Source organism: Balaenoptera ricei, chromosome 2, assembly GCF_028023285.1.
Source record: "Balaenoptera ricei isolate mBalRic1 chromosome 2, mBalRic1.hap2, whole genome shotgun sequence".
Lineage (NCBI taxonomy): Eukaryota > Metazoa > Chordata > Mammalia > Artiodactyla > Balaenopteridae > Balaenoptera > Balaenoptera ricei.
Window position 1 is genome coordinate 122,235,591 of NC_082640.1, and position 22,030 is coordinate 122,257,620.

The following is a 22,030-nucleotide window of genomic DNA, read 5'->3' on the forward strand; positions in this document are numbered from 1 at the left end:
GAGCTCACCACTGTGGTAGGTGATGGAGTGATAAGCAAAAGAGACATCCATGGAGATTTTACTCTCATATTATTTTGTTTTCAGAAATGTTATTACTTAAGGCATCACTTAAGAAATGTTTACTAAATGAAAAATACACCATTTTAAAATAGAAAGTTAGGGTAAGAATGGTTATTTTTGGCTTGGCCTTGACCATTTCTATCAAGGCTCTGTTCTCCAGATTAAAGAAAAATCCTTAAATATTTAAGAACAGGATACTATATAAAGCAATATGGTAATTAATGAATATGCCTTTCTGTATCTCAAACCAGAAGCAATTGAGATTGATGCATTTTTTACCTTTATAGTGGCCTCTGCTGAGATTTCATGTGAGCAGCAGTTGAATATAATGCTGAAACCATTTCCATTGTCTGTTTCAGGACCGGCTTGATGCTCTAACAGAAGTGGATGACTCAGGACAGTTAACTATCAAATGCTCTCAGAATTACTTGTCTCTGGATTGTGGCATTACTGCTTTCGAACTGTCTGACTACAGTCCAAGTGAGGATTTGCTCAGTGGCCTGGGTGATATGACCTCTAGCCAGGTCAAAACCAAACCCTTTGACTCTTGGAGCTACAGTGAAATGGAAAAGGAGTTCCCTGAGCTTATCCGAAGTGTTGGGTTACTTACGGTGGCTCCTGACGCAGTCCCTTCCAACGGCAGCGAAGCAGTTAGTGAGGAGGCGTCTCAAGTGTCCCTTTCAGCAGATGACAGAGGTGGATGTGAGGAAAACAATGCGGCCACAGTGGAGGAGCAACCAGGCTTAACGCAGGGGCTGTCATCTTCAGGGGAAGCTCTGACAAATGCTGGACAACCCTCTTTGGAGACTGTGAAGCAAGAATCTGATTCCTCTTCCCAACTTGGGGCAAAGAATCAACAGCCTCTTCCTTGTGAAAATGCAACCCCCAAGCGATCCATCAGAGATTGCTTTAATTATAACGAGGACTCTCCCACACAGCCCACGTTGCCAAAAAGAGGGCTTTTCCTTAAAGAGGAGACTTTTCAGAATTATCTGAAAGGCACTAGTGGAAAGAAGCAGATGGTTGATCTCAAGCCTGAGTTGAGCAGGAGCTCCCCTTCCCTGGTGGACCCTCGTGACAGATCTAAACTCTGCCTGCTGTTACAGTCTTCTTACCCCAGCACACCTGCTGCTGCCAGCCACTCATATGAGTGTTTGCACAAGGTGGGGGATGGGAATCTTGAAAACACAGTCAAAAGTCACATTAAGGAGATCTCCTCCAGCCTGGGGAGGCTTAATGACGGCCATAAAGAGAAAATTCGACTTGAAAAGCCTCACAAGACCGTAGAAGAGGTGCCTTCATGCCAGACACCTAAACGGGAACCCAGTTCAGGCAAGCAAGCCAAAAACACTAGGAGCTCAGTAGTGCCGCATGGAATTCCTTCTAGTACTTCCAAGGCCATAGAGGGGCCAGAAACAGATTCTGCTTCCACATCCTCACTTGAGCCATATAACCAGAGTAGTTGGAATGCCAAACTGCCAGTACAGTCAGAAACATCCAGTTCACCACCTTTTAGTCAAAGCAGTGAGTCCTCTGCTGGCTCAGACAGCGTTGTGTCTCCGGTACCCCTTCTTTCAGAACACAAAAGCAAAAAAAGCTACACCTCCTCCCCAAGTCACGTCACCAGGAACGGTCAGGTTGTGGAGGCCTGGTATGGCTCTGATGAGTACCTAGCACTGCCCTCTCACCTTAAGCAGACAGAAGTATTAGCTTTGAAGTTGGAAAACCTAACAAAGCTTCTGCCTCAGAAACCCAGGGGAGAAACCATTCAGAATATTGATGACTGGGAACTGTCTGAAATGAATTCAGATTCTGAGATCTATCCAACATACCATGTCAAGAAGAAGCATACAGGGCTAGGCAGGGTGTCTCCAAGCTCATCCAGTGATATAGCCTCTTCGCTTGGGGAGAGCATTGAATCTGGCCCCCTTAGTGACCTTCCTTCCGACGAGGAGTTGTGCGTGCCTCTCTCTGGCATGAAAAAATCCATTGATGAGAAGTCAGAGAGAGCTTCATCCTCTGAGAAAAATGAGAGCCATTCCACTACAAAGTCTGCTTTAATTCAGAAACTGATGCAAGATATTCAACACCAAGACAACTATGAAGCCATATGGGAAAAAATAGAGGTAAGGGTGGTCTTCTTAATCGGAATGATTTCTTACCTGATTTTTGGAAGTATTGCTGGGAAAAGGTGAACTCTTCCCCACCCCATTATAAAATGTGTTGCTATTTTTGATAAACATAACCGATTCCCTAAAGAAAGAAAAGAAAAAACACACGATGATCACTGAGTTGTAACAGTGGCATCACTAGGAACTGCCCTTGTCTGTGCATTAGCTTGATGTATCCCTGCTGGTATAGATCTCTCTGTTGATATTGCTCAAGCCTAACATGGCTCCTGATGAGTGGTGGACCCCCGAACGTAATACAAAATAAGGTAGAACAGTAGCTGTGCACACGCCGGTACCTCAGGAATACATGAATGGAAAGTTCCAGTTACCCTCAGTGCTTTTTTGATTTGTTGGTTCTAACCCCAGAATAGCTCTCATATCTCCAATATTAACTTCTTGTAGAAAAAGACCAGATATTTCTAATTTTTCAGGAATTTTTTTCTTCAGTCTTCCTCCTCTGGCTAATAACCATGCTACCTATACTCTGTACCATCTATGGGCTCTGAGATTGGGGAGTTGATATATTTTGGGTAAATCTGTACTTTTAGAACAAATGGTTATGTGATGAAATCTTTAAGGACAGACATCAACATTCTCAGAATTCAGCTCCTTAATATAAGCTGTGATTTAAGATACTGGATAAAAGTATAGTGCATATGGACAGAATGACCTGGAGGAAGAAAATGAAGGTACATAAAACAAAGAGGGTAAAGCTAACAGCGATATATAATAATCGTAACATATATTAATAATTATTTACTAAGTATTTATGTGTCCAATCCTCACAACAACCCTAATATTAATCCCATTTTATGTAGAGGAGACTGAGGCTGAGAGAGACCAGGCAGTCTGCTCTAGAACCCATACTATTAACTCTAGAACCCATACTATTAAATGCTCCCATGCCTCTCCATTAGGAAGTGACTAGTATGTACTACATGTAAATACTGTAGTATTGTAGAGAAGAAATAATATCAGTAGAGCTAGGATTTGCCTGGGAAGTTCTTGTGAAATAATAAACCTTCATTGGGGCTTTGAAGGATGTGCCAGGATTTAGAGAGAAGGAAGGTGGGCATTTCAGGTAGAAGGAGCAAAAACCAAAATGCAGAGGTGGGTATTGGGAATGAGCATGGTATTGGGGTGCACAGCTGTCTTGACTGGAAGGTCAGTGAGCAGAGAGCAATAAAAGTTTCCATACATTTAATAGACCTGGTAGCTGCAAGGCCCTGATGGCCAGACCAAGGCAATTAGGATTTGTTTACCAGGCATCCGTGGTAACTTCTCTGAAAGGGACTGAGAATAGTTTTACAACTAACAATAACTCATGCTCCCTGGGCTCTTATTTTGTGCTGGTTCTGTGCTAAGGGCTTTACATGCCTTATTCTACTTAAGTCCTGGGAGATAAGAGCTTTTCAGATGAAGATGCTAAGGCAGATTGTGGTTAGGAAACTTGCTCAAGGCCTCACAGCTAGTGAGTGCAGAGCCAGAATTTGAACCCAGAGCCGGCACACTTAAAGCAGCGTGTGCCATGGCCTCCAGTAGCCTTTCTGGAAGGCCTAATTGGCGATAACAGGAAAGATGGTCATGGCAGCCATGGCGGTGACCAGTGCAGAGATGCCTGTGGCAGCCAGTGTTAGGGGCTGCTGTGATGGGGGATGGGCGAATGGGGGGGCGCTGTTGAAAAAGTGAACAGGATCCAGGAAACTGGTTCCAGCCCTTGCTCAGTCATTAAAGCCAGGAGTGGCCCACAGCTAATCCTGCTCCATTCTGGGCCTCGTTTCTTTTTTGTAAATAGAGATGTTTTAAGCAGATGATGGTTATTCTACCAACTTCCAATGGAAGCATCCTTTAATTGCATAGTTCTACAAAGATGAAGCTAAGTTTTCAGTCTCTAGGGACTGGTGTAGTTTTAATAGAAGGAAACATTTGGATGGGTAGCCGGCTGGAGGTGGAGGTGAGGCAGGTAATTTTTAAAAATACACGCACTGATATTGAGGATACGATGAAACTTTTAAGAGGAAATGTAGGCCGTTGGAAGTACTGTCTTAGAGTTGGGATATGAAGTGAAACCTAAAAGGGGATTAAGCCCCTTCCTCAGCCCAACTTCCTTTCAATACTTCAGGTAGGGGTGACTACAAATCCCCATGTCAGTTGACCTTGGGTATCACATTCTAGCTTTGACCTCCTCCATATAGTGACCCAGAAAATGTATTCAACCAGGAAAATATAACATAATAAGAGAGGGTATTACTTAACATCTTCCTTGTATCAAGCAAATACTTGGCACTTTATCTGAAGTAGTGCTCTCATAAGATTCTCAAAACAACCCTACAAGGTAGGTTTTATTATCTTACATTGACCTCTTCTCTTCCTCTCCAGTGCTCCCACTCTGGTCCTAGCCACAATCACCTCCTGCCTGGGTTACTGAGGTAGCCTCCTAACTGGTTTCCCTGCTTCCATTCTGCTCCCCTTACAGTCTATTCCCAACAAAGCAGCCAGAGTGATCCTTTTAAAACATAAATCAGGGATTTCCCTGGTGGTCCAGTGGTTAAGAATCCACCTTCCAACGCAGGGAATGCAGGTTCGATCTCTGTTCGGCTTGGGGGGGCGACTAAGATCCCACATGCCGTGGGGCAGCTAAGCCCGCGTGCCACAACTACTGAGCCCGCGTGCTTCGATTAGAGAGCCCGCGTGCCGCAAACTACAGAGCCCACACATTCTGGAGCCCGTGCGCCACAACTAAGACCCAACACAGCCAAAAAAAACCAAAAACATAAATCAGATCATGTCACCCCTCTGTTCAAAACTCTGCAACAGCTCCCATGGCATTCAGAGGTCCTACATGGACTGGTCCCCTGATTTCCTCTCTGACTCATTTCCAACTGCTCTTCCCCATGCTCACTTCACTCCATTCCCACTGGACCCTTTGCCGTTCCTGGAACAAGCTGGGTACGCCCCTGCCTTTCAGACTTTTGTCAGCTCCCTCTGGCTGCACATTCTCTGTCAGTTGCATTTTTTTTCTAATTCCTCCACCTCTTCTGAGATTTGGTCGAATAATAACTTCTTAGGGAAGGTTACCCTGACCACCTTTTAAAAGGTGTGACCTGACTTCTTTTTCTTTTCTCCTACAGCTCTCACCATATTCTGTAATTTTATATAACTCTCTTATTTAGCATGTGTATTATTATTAATTTTTGTCTCCCCCTGCTAGACTGGGAGATCTGTGAAGGCAGACATTTTTATCTGTTTAGCTTGCTAGTGAATCTCATGTACCTAGAACATTGCCTGCTACGTAGTAGGTGCTCAATAAAGGTTGTTGAATGAAAGAATGAATGATTCCCCATTTTAGAGTGGAGGAGAGGAGTTCAGAGAGATGAAATCACCTCTCCTAAGCTGCACAGCTAATAAGTCATAGAGCCATACTTCAAGCCCTATCTGCTTTGCTCTTCCCACTAGATAAAGTCTTGGGAATAGAAGAATTCCCTGAGAGACTGAGGATAGATGGAGAAGAGAAGAGGAGGACAACTGACTTTCAAGTTTTAGCCCAGTTACGAGGCAGGAGTAAGGAAGAGGCCTAGTTGTGGGGACCAGGAAGGAACAGGATTCTTGGGTATTAAGTAAGTGAAGGGAGAAGAGATGTTTAGTATGATGAACACTAGCTTCATTCTTTGCAAAATGGAGCTCAAGAAGAATAAGGATAAAGAAAAAAAAATAAACTTCAACCTTTAGATTTGTTTTAAAGAGTCAATGAGGACCTTAGAACTCGTCCTGGAAGACATGACTCCATTAGGTTGGACTCACTGGTACCAAGTTAATGGATGCATGACATGGCTGATTCCTTTTCTCCCCAGAGATATAAATGTCTTCAAATGCTAGATTATGGTGTCCCAGCTATAGTTCAATGACTCAGCTGTTTGTTAGCATTTTATCTCAGAGACATCTATAACCCAATTTTAAAAACTTCTTTGGTGCCAGCTAAGAATGTCCTTGCACGTAAATTATTTCAGATTCAGTGCAGCAAATATTTGTCTGAGTGCTTGATCTTTGTAACTAGGCTATGTAAAATTGCAGTCTAGTCTGTGGTAGCAGCACAAACGCAGTCACCCTTGCTGCTGCCTAGAGGTAGAGCTGGGATGTGGTCAGTAATACCAGGTTAATGGGAATATAGAAGAGGTTTGATCCTGGGATTAACTTGGCACTGATTTCTACATTTCTTTTTCCAAGAGGTAAAATGGTCCAGATAGGATCCATCCTATCTTTCACCCTCATTTCGACCATATGTTGACACATCAATGATACCACACTGATGATGGCAGTCATTAAAGAAATATCATGTTGTCCTGTGTTCTCTTTTCCTTCTTCTTCCATTGTGGTAAAAAAACATAACATAAAATTTGCCTTCCTAACCATTTTTAAGTGTACAGTTCAGTAGTAAGTGAATTCATATTGTTGTGAAACAGATCTCCAGAACTTATTCATCTTGCAAATCTGAAACTCCATGCCAATTAAATAACTGTCCTTTTCCCCTCTCCTCGAGCCCCTGGCAGGCACCATTCTTTTTGTTTCTATGAATTTGACTACTTTAGATGCCTCATATAATTGGAATCATATAGTATTTGTCTTTTTGTGACTGGTTTGTTTCACTTAACATAATGTCCTCAAGATTCATCCATGTTGTAACATATGACAGGATTTCCTTCCTTTTTAAGGGTGAATAATTCCACTGTATGTATATACCACATTTTGTTTACCCATTCATCTGTGGAGGGATATTTGGCTTGCTTCCACTTCTTGGCTATTGTGAATAATGCTGTTATGAGCATAGGTGTGCAAATACCTCTTCAAGACCCTGCTTTCAATTCTGTGGGTATATACCCAGAAATTGGATAGGATTGCTGCTGGACCATATGGTAGTTGTACTTTTAATTTTTTGAGAAATCACCATACCATTTTCCGTCATGGTTGCACCATTTTACAATCCCAACAACAGTGCCCAGGAGTTTCAGTTTCTCTATATCCTCATCAACAATTGTTATTTTCTGGGGTTTTTTTTGTTTTTTGTTTTGTTTTTTTTAAAACAGTAACCATCCTAATGGGTGTGAGGTAATATCTCATTATGATTTTTTTTTAACATCTGTATTGGAGTATAATTGCTTTACAATGGTGTGTTAGTTTCTGCTGTATAACAAAGTGAATCAGCTATACGTATACATATATCCCCATATCTCCTCCCTCTTGCGTCTCCCTCCCACCCTCCCTATCCCACCCCTCTAGGGGGTCACAGAGCACGGAGCTGATCTCCCTGTGCTATGCGGCTGCTTCCCACTAGCTATCTATTTTACATTTGGATTTGGTAGTGTACATATGTCAGTGCTACTCTCTCACTTCGTCCCAGCTTACCCTTTCCCCTTCCCGTGTCCTCAAATCCATTCTCTACATCTGCGTCTTTATTCCTGTCCTGCCCCTAGGTTCTTCAGAACCACTTTTTTTTTAGATTCCATATATATGTGTTAGCATACGGTATTTGTTTTTCTCTTTCTGACTTACTTCACTCTGTATGACAGTCTCTAGGTCCATCCACCTCACTACAAATAACTCAAATTTCGTTTCTTCTTATGGCTGAGTAATATTCCATTGTATATATGTGCCACATGTTCTTTATCCATTCATCTGTCGATGGACACTTAGGTTGCTTCCATGTCCTGGCTATTGTAAATACAGCTGCAATGAACATTGTGGCACATCACTCTTTTGAATTATCTCATCATGATTTTGATTTGCATTTCTCTGATGATTAGTGATGTTGAACATCTTTACATATGCTGTTGGCCATTTGTATATCCTCTTTGGAAGAATGTCTATTCAAGTATGTTGTCCACTTTTTAAATTGGGTTATTTGATTTTTTTGTTGTTGAGTTGTAGGAGTTCTTTATATTCTGGATCTTAACCTTTTATTATATATTTGATTTACAAACATTTTCTCCCATTCCTTTTCACTCTGTTGATTGGGCACTTTGATACACAGAATTTTTAAGGGATGATGTGTCTATTTTTGCTTTTGTTGGCTGTGCTTTTGGTGTCATATCCAAGAAATCATTGCCAAGACCCATGTCATGAGGCTTTTATTTTATGTTTTCTTTTAGGATTTTTATAGTTTAAGTCTTAGGTTTAAGTCTTTGAGTTATTTTTTATTTTATCTCAGTGTGATTACCTCTCATGCTTTAAAGATCTCACCCCTGGCTTTTTTGCGTGGTAGGACACAACTTCAAGAGACAAGATTTGTCTTTAGAAAAACACTTAGGAGTCACTCTTTTTAAAAAGTCCTGTCTGCCATTCTTTACTTGATTTGAAACACAGCTGTATTTTTCTTTATTTGTCCCCAGAGTAACTTATAATCAAGATCTGCTATAAATTTAATTCTCACCTGCCTTTGATGTTTCTTTTATACCAACCACATAGCAGTTTTCCTAGAGTTGGTGGAGTGGTGGTCTGCACTTTGGTGTTTATAATGATCTCTTAAGAGCATCCTATCAGATAGGAAGCATTTTAAGGTTACTGGATTCCACTGTTCTTCACTGACATTTCATTTTGTATGTGCCTTCCTTATGCTAACCTTTTCCCTCACAGTTGCTAGTCTTCCTCCTATATCTGAATTTTCTCTCTTCCTTGTATCTTCTCTCCTATTCTTTTTCTTTACTATTCCTCTGGAATATATAGTTTTCACTCTCTGGCACCTATTTTCCCTTTTAATTTCCTTCCCCAAGAGTATCTTCTACTTTCTTCCTCTGATGTTGTCCTAGAGATTCTCAGATTCCAAATATGAGAGGACTATGAGTTGGCTCTTCATCACCATTCAAGCTTGAACCCTTGATCTTCTCAGTACATTTCTTAGTCTTAGAAATATGTATCCAGAGGGTTGAGGAACTGTTTAGATGCAAGAATAAACAATTCAGTTTAAATATCAAGGAAGAAGCCACATTTTTAAAGAGTTGGGAAGGCTCAGCTTTGTAATTAAAGTTGGAAGATTCAAGAGTCCTAAAAGATCACAAAGTGAACATGAATTGATAGTACAGATTATGATTCAACAAGCGGTGTTAGTAGCAGAATGCTGTAGGAACTCTGAATATTCTTCTTTATGCTATGCACAATCTAAAATTTTGTTTTAAATTCTGGACTTAGAATTTGAAAGAGATAGGACAACGTAATTCTAGGCTCTGTTTATTAAATAAGATAATATTTGATAAGTCTCAAGTGGAGAGTTATACAATGGGAGAGCAGAGGAAGGAAGATAACAAGTATACCTAGACCAAGCATCACAGAAGGTGGACTACTTGAGCTGGACCTTGAATGATGAGTAGAATTTTAATTTAGGAGAGATGAGAAGGCAGAATGTTAGTGACAGAAGCTTTGGTATAAGCTAAGGTTGAGGGCAAGAATATTTAAGGTATATTTGGGAAATAGTAAAGGGTGTAGGCTAAACTCCTGTAAACAAAGAGATCCCCAAATACAGTAAGATAGAAGACTTTTTCTCTCTCACATAACAAGAGGTAGGCAGACAATCCAGGGACGATAGAGGCCATCTAGGGCTTCAAGTGCTTTCTCCCTGTTGCTGTTGTACTATGGTGCACCAGTGCTGTATCTGTGTTCCATCTCACCAGAAGGGGAACGTGGAGAGCACCCAGCTTTCTTCTCACAGACAGGACTTGGAAGTTGTACACATTTCTTCTGTTCACATCCCATTGGTCCAGACTTTGTCATATGGCATCACCTAACTGCAAAGGAGTTTGGGAAATTAGCCTCTAGGCTATGAACTTTAGGAGGGAGATGTTCTCTTAAACCAATTGCTGGTTAGAGTAGAGTTAGTTGAAGGGAAGGGGAATATAAAGTTAGAAAGAAAGGACCAAAATATGAACTTTGAATTCCAAGTGTTTACATAGCACAGACACAAAATAAATACCTGTCTAATGAATGCATGAATAAATGAATAAGTGAGTGAGTGAATGTATCATTCAGATTGAACTTTTTCCTTTAGACCAGGAGTTACAACCTAAAATGACTCTAAGAGGGACAGACAGATAATATAAATGAGTCATACAGCCGGGGTGGAAGTGGGGAGTGAAAGAGACTGAGTGACGGAGGGTAAGTGCCATGTCTAGAGGGAGGCCAACTGCTCAGTTCCAAGTGATTGTTGCACAGGAGTGTGGGCCCTGTGTGGCAAGATCTTGCAATTTTTAAAAAGAAGTAGCAAATCTGGGTTTTATGTGACATCTCCCGATTTGTTAATGTTTGGTCTGAACAATTTAAAAACGGGCCAAATAAAACACATCCATAGGATAGGTTTAGCCTTCAAGTCACTAATTTGCCATCTTTCTGAAGAGGAGACATTACTTAAAATTTTTGGCTCAGATGGTTGGTAGTTTAAGGTTAATCTGGCCATGGTGTGCTGGATACACCTCTAGCGAAGTGGTTCTTGATTGTGACTGCACATTATAATCACGGGGGTGCTTTGAAAAAAAGTTCCAACTTCAGCCTCCACCCAGAGCTGTTAAATCAGACTCTTGAGGGATAGGTGTTTTTTAAAGCTCCTTCATGCATTTCTGATGTACAGTCAAGGTTGGTAGCTAATGCTCTAAGGCTAATTTTGAAGGTTATTGCTAAAAGGGTCTGAACTGTGGTTTTGGAAGCCAACTAAGGAAAATAAAGAAACAGAGGTGGGAGATGTTATAAAAGACAAATCAATACAATTTTGTGGCTTTCAAAAAATGAGATAGTGGAGGAAGGGGGTCAAAAGAGTTGAGATTTCAAGCTGAGGTTTGGGGGTAGGGAGATGAAGGACTTTAATAAATGGTTCCAAGGGACATAAGAAATTAAGATACACAGTTGATGAACGGGGCAAAGGTAAATGTTATCTTATATGCAAATGCTGTGGCCAAATCCAAGCTGAGAATTCTCAATAACATTAAAAAATAAAGCTACACAGTTCTTTTTAAGGGTAATATTGTATATATTTGTGTATAATTTATTCGTTGCAATGCCAGGAAAAAAACTGAATTAACATTACTCATGGATTTGTTGGGACAGTATGTCAAGGTCATTGCTCAGGGTTGCTGGAGAAGAACCATAGGGATCCAAAGCAAATACCTTCCTGGTTAACCCAGTAGGAATGTTTCGATCCTGCGTCAGTTTGGTTTCTGCCAAGCCTTAGCTGGGTCTCGAGCCTTTATCAATGGTGATTTAGCACCACCGTGAGGCTGCATCCAGTCAGTGCGTCTCGTTTTTACCTTCTGAAATGTATACGGAAGGTGCAGTTTTTTGTTTGCAGTTTTAAACATTAAGATGAAAATAGTTCTTTGTTATTTTCTTGGTGTGAAAAAACTATGATTAAATTACATTTTGTTGTGTCAAGATGATGAAAGTTCCTAACTGCATTTGACAGCAAATATGTCTATGATGATGAAAATCAAAAGAGGAATAAACTCAGTGTTGCATTTTTAAATTCAACTAAAATTATTATTAGGATATTAGTGAATTCTTCTTTATCCTTAAGCCTAAAGTAATGACTCTGTATTAGCCGTAAGATGTTTTAGAAAGGTAGCAATTAAAAAAACAAACAAAACCTTGACATTTATTGCCTACTTATAACATGTCAGGCAAGATGCTAAGAGTTTTATTCATTTAACACATTTAATTCTCAAGAAAAAAAAATCCTTCTTTGATGAAGACACTTTTATTATATCCTCATTTTACCATTGAGGACAGAGATATTATACATAGAGAAGTTAGTAATTTACTTAAGGGTACAAGACTTAAAAGCAGGAACTTTGGGCTCAATTCACAGCCCCCTACTGTTTAATTATGAAAACTTGAATAAGTCGCTGAAAGTTTACTGTTTAAATCTCCTAGTCTTTAAAATGGGATATTAATTATGTTTGTTACGCCATTGCACAGATTATTGTTTGAAATTGCAAAGAGCAACAGTTCATTGTAAACTCTGAAGGCTACATAAATACTAGTCTTATCATTATTGTGACTTTTCCTATGAATTCAGGGAATAGCATCAACAATAATAAAAAGAACTAGAATAAGAATCTTAATTCTGCCCCTATGTAGCATTGTGACCTTGGAAACTTAACTCCCAAGCCTCAGTTTCGAAAAATAAACATTAGTAAAGAAATTGAATTGGCTGACCTCTTAAGATACCTCTCAGTTCTGAAATTTTATAAGAGACTAAGAGGCATAACTAAGAGATGCAGCCAGTTCTCTGCAAAATATTCACTGGAATATATCACTTCAACATGGAATTTCTTTCTGTTCCATGGAATTCTGGGTGAATCTCCCTTAGAAGACCGTGATGGTAAGTGAGTGAGAGGCTATGGCGTTAGTGAGCCTGGAGGTATGCAACTATTCATGCTGCATTCCCAGCAGTGTAATGTGAGAAGAACCAGACATCCTAGAGGAATTTGGGGCCTGGCTAGTGTTTGTTAGATGCCAAGAGACCAGGGACAGTGGTGAACAGCAAACAAGTGAGTAACCCAGTAAGAATTAGATATGGATTAGCCCGAATTTATAGCAAGTAAGGTCAGCTAAATGGAGCAGATTGGAAACATTCATCTTGGAAGATTTGCTGTTGTGATGTCTTAAAATTAACTGTCAGCACTGCTGTTTGTGCTCTGTTCTGACAATATGAAGGCAGATCATTCCAAGAGTGTGGGTTCTGTGTCCGGGTCACTCATGATGTCAGATCATGTCTGAGGCTCTTGATCTCATTCTATAAAGATGATTGGCCTGAGATTTGCATGGTGAATAAGCAACTTTACCCAGGAAAGGTGCTGCCTGTATGCTGAGGCCCAGGTGCTTTCCATCTTTCAGGTAGATGAGGTTCTGTGTATTATCACCTATGTTATCTTGAGCAAGTGACTTGACCTCTCTTGCCCCAGTTTCCTCCCTCGCAAAATAGGGTTAAAAGTGTATCTTCCACATAGAGTTGTGTTTTTTTTTTTTGGACCATTAAATGTGTTAAAATGTGTAAAGAGCTCAGCATAGTACCTGGCATGTAGTAAGCATTCAATAAATGTTAGCTCTTGTGGTTGTTATTGTTGTTATTATTACTATTATGGGAGGGGAGGGGTGAGGCTTCAGCAGCTCTTTGTATGTAGATGGCTCTGGCCTTTTGGAATCAAATGCTACCACCCTATTTTCTCCTCCTACCTTCAGGCATCTTGGTCATTATGAAGCTTCAACCTCCTACTCACCCCCCACCCACAATGGTTAAGGCCACCTGTCCTCCTTCCTGGGACCTGTGATAGTCGCCCTAGACTCCTGCACCCCTCTTCCCTGTGAGACTCTGGGCCTTCTGCCTTGACAGATGATTCTTATGTTGTGTTAGAGATAATTCTCCTCTAACTGGCCCAATAATTTTAGTTAATGCACTTCTCTGACATCTTAGAAAGTTTATGTAGGGGAATTTATGCTATGAATGTGTGTTCAGATAAACACAAACAACCTTCTAGTTTATAATATTGTCACACAACAACTTATAAATAATATGTACTTATCTATGTATAATTTGTATTTATACATATTTATAATATGTATTTATAATTATGTACTTATAAATAATAGTTCCCACAGCACTCTAACCAGAGGAATCTCATTACAACGTATTATGGGAAGAAGAAGGAAGGGACTCCAATAAGTTTACAATTGCCCCTGAGACTCCTGACTGCTAAAGATGGAAAAATTAAGCAAGTGTGTTGGAAAGGTAGCACTAGGCTGGGATCATTTGCTGGGAGAGGAGCATTGAAGCTGGGTCTTGAAGGATAGATATGGTGGGAGGAGTAGAAGACATTGGGAAGGTATGTGGAAGTCACCAAAGATCAGTTCCCTGTGTAACTAAAAGAGAACAGGTAAATCATCTGAACATCTCTGGCTTTGAAGGAGGCTCTATATGCAAGAACCACAGATGGTAACAGTAAGAAAGGCATGAGAAATTGTCCAACTTAATTCCCGCATTTTACAACTAGAACATGCCTCTCCCAGAAGTGCTTCCTATTAGCACATCCTATTTTCTGGTTATACCAGATTTTGAAAGCTTGTCACAAGGGGCAGCAAGTACTTTTTTTTTTTTTTTCAAGATCACCATGAGTATGTTCCTAGTGCCCCTCAGCTGTTGGCTTTTTATCTTTGTTGCCCTGATGGAGTTTGAAGCAGATTTCCCTTCTCTGAATTTGGTGTATGTTTCACAGTTTAATTTAGGGACACAGCTGGTGTCGAGAACCACTGAGACAGACACAGAATGAGGGACTGGGGTGAATAAAATTGAGTACCTTGCACTGTGGGGCCTCAATCTGTAGAAGACACAGCGGATATGCCCCTACACACTGTTCCTAGGTTCTCTCCATGCCCATGGTCTCCAGTACCACCTGTGTGTTGCTTTCTCCAACCTAGATCTTGCTCCACACCTCAGAAGCCAAGCTCATGCTATCTAATACCATTGTCTATCATATACCTGCAAATTACTTCTTCCTTCTGAATATCTTATTGCTTCTTTCAGAGAATAGTACCTCCAACGAAAATTGAAAGCTGGCAGTCATCTCAGATTGTAACAAATTTCTCAGATTTTTTAATCCATCACATTCAACTGGTCCTGTCCATTTTAACTTCCGTCTCTCGCTGCGGTCTTGCACGTTCCCTCCGTGTCCACCGCTGCTACTCAGTCTGCCCTCATCGACTTTTTCATGGAGTAGTGAGTGTAGCAGCCTTTTTACTGGCTTTTCTGATCTCAGCCTAACACCTGGCAATCCACTCTCCACTCTGCAGTCAGAGCAAGTCTTCTAAGATGCTAATCAGATTCTCTCTCTCTTCTGCTTCAGAACTGCAGTGACCACCCCCATCGTTCTCAGGATAAAGTCCTAACTCCGGGGCGAGGTGTATGTGCCTGGCTCTTGGCCAGACTCTCCAACCTCATTTCTCAGTTTCCCTATTTGCCTCCAGAGCGTTAGCCATCGGCTACTTAGATTTCTCAGAATGAACTGTTCTCTACTGGATTTTATCTGCCAAGAATGTTCTCTGTTCCTCTCAGTGCCCTCTATTCTTTTTCAGCTGGTCCAGTGCCACTCAATCTAGATACTATACCCAATTAGGTAAACCAACAGTACTCTGGAATTTTACATTATTCTTTAAAACTCTAATTCTGTCCTTTTTTTTGAACTCTAGAAATTTTGTTCAAAAGATGTCCACGAAAACTTTAAAGTGAACAATTAGAGTTCTATACTTAAGGGCACAGCACCTGAGTTCTTCTGCCTCAACTACCAACTGGCTGCCTGTTACCAATCAAGTAGTTAACCTTTCTGAGCCTCGGTTTCCTCACCTGTAAGATGGGGGCATTGAACTAGATGGGATGTAAGGGCCTTTTGAAGATCAGGTCTTTGCTTCTAATCTGCACGGGAATGCTTCTCCTTTTCAAGCAGATGTACTTAGTAAATGCTGTTTTCTATCTTCTTGGCTCCAATGATAGTGCAGTGGCTGAGTTGTTACCCTTTACTGACTCACCGCCCTGAACTTCTCTGGTAGAAAGTTGGTTATTTTCTTGCTCATTCAATGTGATAAACTCTCCGCATTGAATTCCATTTTTTTCTAAAAGTATAACTTTGTCATTACTGAAGAACTGTGTGTCCCCTAGAGAAAATTTAGAATATTTAGATAAACAAGACTCAACAATCACAAGTAATCTTTTTAATAATTTTAGTATCTACAAACACTCCCATCTTGCTACATGCATTCTTGTTCCCGTTATTAGATTTACAAGGAGGTTTTACTAATCAGGAAAGTATTTATATCTAAACACAAGATTATAACAACATTTCAGCCTGTACTTCAGTGTCAAGGAGACAGCCCTTTTCATTAAAACTGTATGGACATGTGAGGAAATGTGGTTTATTAAAAGTGATTGATTAGCTCCAACAATCAATTGTTGGGGGAGACTTTGAGCTATAGAAAAAAGAGAGAAGGAATGAGAAGGAAGAGGAGAGGAGAGGAAGGAAGGGGAGTGAAAGAAAGGAGAGAGGAGTGAAGAACAAGGGAGTGGAGGGGCTAGGAGGAGAGGAAAGAGAAGGAAAAGGAAAAAGAGAACAGCAGTCAAGAAAGAAAGGAGAAAAGGACGATGGAAAAGAGCGCGGAGTAGGGAGCATTATCTAAAACACAGCGGCTGTGATGGGAACGTTGAAGTCATGTGGCACAGGCTGGGCTTCTCACAGAGGCTTGGGAAGTAAGAATGGACAACAGTGGATGTTTCTGTCCTTTGTATTTCTCTGTGAACCTCAGGGTGAGTCTGCTTAGAAAGACAGTGTGGTGTAGCAGTTCAGAGCTTGAGCCCTGGAACAAAACTACTTAATAGCTATTTAATGGCTTTATGACGTTGAATAAATTATATATAACTCTTCTACGCTTCAGCCTCTTCCTCTGTACAGTAGAGAAATTTGTGAAGATTAAAGGACTACATAAATTATCAGATGAATAGTTGGTAGATTCTCAGCACCCAAATGTTTAGTACTGTTATTTATAATACTGGATATAAAATACCTATAAGTAAACTATTAAATGATCATAATCCTAAATTCTAAAGTGTGAGCATCTTAGGTCCTTGTTTGGGATTTAGAGGCAGATAAGGATGATTTGATATGGTCATCCAGTGCCTCTGGAGGATTGGGGGTGCTTGAAACAAGGTCGTACACAGAGCCAGTGAGCAAAGCTATGTGGGAGAATCCCCAGCTTCACTCCTGACAGCCGTTAAGTATTTGAGCTTGTCTGTGCTTCAGTTTTCTCCTCTGTAAAATGGAGAGTGTGGGAATCTTACAGCATAGAGTAGTTGTAAGTATTAAATAAGTGCCTGGCATATAATTGGTACTCAGTTAATATTATTATTAGTTCCAGTTTATTCCCAATTCTTTTATTCATTCCTATTTTTATTAGACTTTGATGATATGCATTCCAAACTTGTTTTTCCCTTAAAATTGTTGATTATTTCTTCTTAGAAATCAATAGGGAGCAACTGAAGTCAAAGCCTCTGGATTTGTTGGAGGAAACCCTTTCCCAGTATGAGAGTCAGGGATCTTTCTGGGCTCTTCTTTTCCCAGTTGAAACCACTGTCATTAGTGTTTGAAGAAATTGGGGATTCAGCTCAATTTATCCCTTCCACATGATACTGAGTTCAGAATAGAACTTCCTACCTGGTCAGTTTTAGATAATACCATTCGATGCCCTTTTTATTCTCTCTTTCCAACTGACAGCCTTTATTCTGGGATAATTTTATCAGAAATATTTTAAAATTCTAAAGACATTCCATTCAACCTTTAGAAGAGAAGCTAAATATTTCATAAAACATTTCAGTATTTGAGTATTCTTGTGGCAACAGAGTTACAACTGCCTTAAACCATTTGATTTTCTCTTCAGTCTTTCTTCTAAGAGTACACACCATACCCTCCCTTCTGTCAATTACTTGTACAGCGTTGCATTTTATAGGTAAGGATGTGGGTAAATGTGTGAGTTGGTTGAGTCCAAAGTACCACTTTTAACTCGCTTTGATTTTATCTTGAGCCTCTGTGTCTTGGTGGCACATTAAGTACATTGATATGTGGTTAGGAAAGGTAAATTACATTTGAGTGCTATTGTGTAAAAAGCTTAATTAGTCATTTCATATAGGAATTAGGTGTATAAGAATTAAGCAAAAATGGAAGATTAAATATATATGTTGGTAGATGTACATATAAAATCTCAATGCATAAGTTTGCTTCTAAGGGGAGTTCTCATTTTACCAGCTGTCAGAGCCTAAATTAAGCTTCCTTGTGGGTAGGGTAAGAGCATTGCAATTACTCATTGGTAACCATTACTAATGTAAAGACTGGCTCTAAAGCATGTGTCCTGTTTTGAAAAATTAAGCCAGATTATTCTTAAACTTGTAGTTGTTTAATAGAGAAATGTGATCCCCTTCGGACTTGCTGGTGGAATAAGGAGGTAGGGAAATCTTTGCTAACCTGCAGGTTCAGTTGCTGCCCCTGCCACACCGCCTCATGTGATGATCTGAGACAGAAGTCATGACTCCCTCCTCTGCACCCCCAGAGTGGCTGGTGCCACCTCTCATATTGTGGCTGTGAGAAGACTTTTCTCTCCATCTTCCCTGGACACCTAGCAGAGTGCTGTATGCTTAGTGAATAACCAGAAGTTTTGAGTGAATGACATAAAAGATCAAATTGGAACCTGTTAATTAGGAATGGTTTTTGAAAATCATTTATCAAGCCAGGCTTTAAAATATAATTTCTCTTGAAATCCTCACATAAACCCCAAATGGATATCCCTGTCCCTGTCTTATAGATGAAGAAACTGAAGTTCAGAGACATCAAGTAGCTCATTTAGTTTATACTGTTAGTAAGAGGTGGATGGAGCCTGGAATCAAATTCAGTTTCATCTGGTTGTAACAGTTATTCTCTTATCATTATCCACAGTGGTTGATGATAAGCATGTTTTTTTCTCTTTTACTATACCCTCTCCTGCTGCCACAATTAATCCTCATTTAAATGTTTTTCAAGTTCTAATTTCTGCCAGGGACTTAGACAAATTGTTAGATCAGCTGGCCCAACTAGATCATTTGAGTCTCATAAAGACCCTGTGAGGTGGGTACTACTGTCACCCCATTTTACAGATGAGAAGACTGAGGCCCTGAGAAGTAGGGAGATATGCCCGATGCCATGTGCCCAATACCTGGCACATAGTGAATGTTGTGTGAGGATTACTTATTGTTTCAGCTAGCATTGTTCAGATGAGGTCATTCACTGAATCCTTTAATCTTGGAATAGTAAGAAAGGGGTAAATACTTTTTTTGAATGGTTTAAAAAGTTCAACAGCAGAGGCTGCCCTTTTTTATTTTCAGAAATACGGTGAAAATAGTTCACTTCTTGATGATTTTCAGCAGGTCCCTCTCTGAAGGCAGCTGACTTGATCTGGACTAGGTCAGATTTCACACTTGATTTCTCTGTCCACTGAGAAATGTGCATCCTTCTGGGGGTGAACACACACATGTTCACACACACATCCAAACAACAAATACTGAGAGGACATTAGCAGTTGAGCCCATTGGCTAAACTATCTCCTGAGAACCAGGGGCCATCTCCTCTGTGATTAAACTGAGTCAAACTCATCTGTAATTAAGGCACTGTTAGAATGGGCTTGCTTAAGCATGTAACTGCCTTAAAGTTTGGGTTTAAATTTTCTATAAATTAGAAATGAAATTTACCGTGATTTTTGCTTGCTTAAAAAAAAAGTTCTTTGTTGTGTCTAACCTCATCACAGATCCCCTTTCAGAAAAATTAACAGAAAATAGTGAATGTGAAGGGGGAAGGGCTTAGAACATAAAGAGTTTTATCTCAGCACTAAGAATGTGGGAGTGGCAAGAAATGTTTCTTCACCCTCATCTGGGTCAGATAATGTGTCTCTAGGAGCACTGTTTCTAGAGGGCACCGTGTTACCATGAGAGGAATAGACTTTGGAATGAGATATGGGTTCAGATCCCAACCCTGCCAGTGGGTTAGTCACCTTCTTTGACCCTCAGTTTTCTCATCTGTAAAATGACCATAATCAGCACCACTTCACAGAATTGTGTTGACAACACAAGTGTCTACTTCCTGTTGTATACTTCCCCTTTTAGAGAAATAGTTTTCAATTTCAATTTGTTGTAAAAATCATGTAATTCTATAAAAATTTACCCCTGGGCTTTTAACTCCATAAGGCAGGGACCATGTCTTGTTTCCTACCATGTCACTGTTTCCTGGTCCCATGTCTGATACAAGGAAGGCCCTCCTTTTTGTCCCAGCTGCACATGACAGCTTTGTCAAAGGGCAACAGTAATCACCCACATAGTTTCTAGTTAACCAGACTAGGTTTGTCATAGAAGAGAAATAGTTAGGAAAATAAAAGAAATAATGAGTATTCTTCTTTAAATTGAAGCATAGTTGATTTACAACATTGTGTTAGTTTCAGGTGTACAACAAAGTGATTCAGATACATATATATATATATTTTTTTTTCAGATTATTTTCCATTATAGGATATTACAGGATATTGAATATAGTTCCTTGTGCTATACAGTAAATCCTTATTGTTTATTTTATATATGGTAGTATGCATCTGTTAATCCTGTACTCCTAATTTATCCCTCCCCCCCCAATTTATGCCTCCCCCCTTTCCCCTTTGGTAACTATAAGTTTGTTTCCTATGTCTGTGAATCTGTTTCTGTTTTGTACATAGATTCATTTGTGCTATTTTTTAGATTCCATATATAAGTGATATAATATTTGTCCTTGTCTGATTTACTTTACTTACTATGATTATCTCTAGGTCCATCCATGTTGCTGCAAATGGCAATATTTCTTTTTTTTTCATGGCTGAGTAGTATTCCATTGTATATATATATATATACCACTTCCTTATCCATTCATCTGTCGTTGGACACTTAGGTTGCTTCCATGTCTTCGTAAATAGTGCTGCTATGAACATTGGGGTGCATACATCTTTTCGAATTAGAGTTTTCTTTTTTTTTTTTTTTGGATATATGCCCAGGAGCGGGATTGCTGGATCATATTGGTATTTTTAGCTCTATTTTTAGTTTTTAAAGGAACCTCCCTACTGTTTTCCATAATGGCTGCGCCAGTTTACATTCCCACCGATAGTGCAGGAGGGTTCAATAATGGGTACTTAACCTGTTATGAGAGTGTAGCTGTTTGCAAGACTAACTTTATATTTTCCTTGCAAATATAATCTTCAAATGTATGTTAACCAGCTGAGGGCTCTAGCAAATTACTTTTCACAAACCTGAAAGTGTACCTTTACATACACTTGCACTGTGCTACTTAGTCTTTAAAGAGATTGATGCTTTAGAAAGTTTAAGAGTAAGATTCTTTAAAAGCACCTCATTAAGGAACTTTCAAAATGCAAATGATTTGATTCCTCCAGCAAATGATTTGGAAGTGGGAAGTGTGCTGTCAACTGATGGTAGTAACAGGCTAACGGCTGTTCCATTTTCTCCCAAGTTGGATGACCAAGGTTTCTTCTGGGGGTTGAATCCTGGCTTGGCTCCAATCATCAGGCTCTCAGAACATGTATCAAATATGAGTATGGCAAGGGGCCCACCGAGGAAGAAACAATTAAAGGGGTAGCCCAAGAGGACTGGGACCTGTGGACTGGTCACCCTCAGTGTGCCCCTGGAGAGCTCGGCAGGGAGTCAGAGAAAGGTAATGGAAGAGGGGCAAAAAGGGACGAGAAGGACACCAGTGGTAGGAAGTGACAGGAGAGAGACTGAACTGATGAGATACAGGAGTCTGAATGACGAAGGCTAAAATGTGGCCTTTCAAAGGTTTGTAATTCACCCTGTAGCAGTGAGTCGAACGTGTGTAAAATGTGCTTTTTATGTAGTGCAGCATTGGATTGTGCCGTGAAGAAAATGTGATTTTTATAGTTGTCTTTGACTCTCCAGGTAAGTACATGTGAACTCAGAATATTACAGAAACAAACAGACAGGTCAAATACTAAAAATAGAAACAAATTTGGGTATAGACAGAATTCTGATATGGACAGAGTACATTTCACAGGAAAATCCGGGAGCGTGTCCCAACTCTTTATTGCTTGTAAAACTTTTTCTAATGATTAAAATTACCTGAATTCAGTAGGCCAGTGCTTAGACATGCTTTATGTTCAGCTGAAATTTTTACTTCAGTGATATTTATCATTTTATTCCCAGTAATGTCCAGCAG

The 22,030-nt window shown here is 40.0% G+C and overlaps 1 protein-coding gene across 4 annotated transcripts in view; it reads left to right on the forward strand.

The window, feature by feature from the left end:
- Positions 1-22,030, forward strand: part of AKAP6 (A-kinase anchoring protein 6) — a 574,354-nt gene that overhangs the window by 313,293 nt on the left and 239,031 nt on the right. For all 4 annotated transcript variants that reach the window (XM_059914067.1, XM_059914068.1, XM_059914069.1 and 1 more), the window contains one exon: positions 420-2,186. In XM_059914067.1, coding sequence (XP_059770050.1) covers positions 420-2,186 — 1,767 coding nt within the window. The remainder of the gene's footprint in view (positions 1-419; positions 2,187-22,030) is intronic.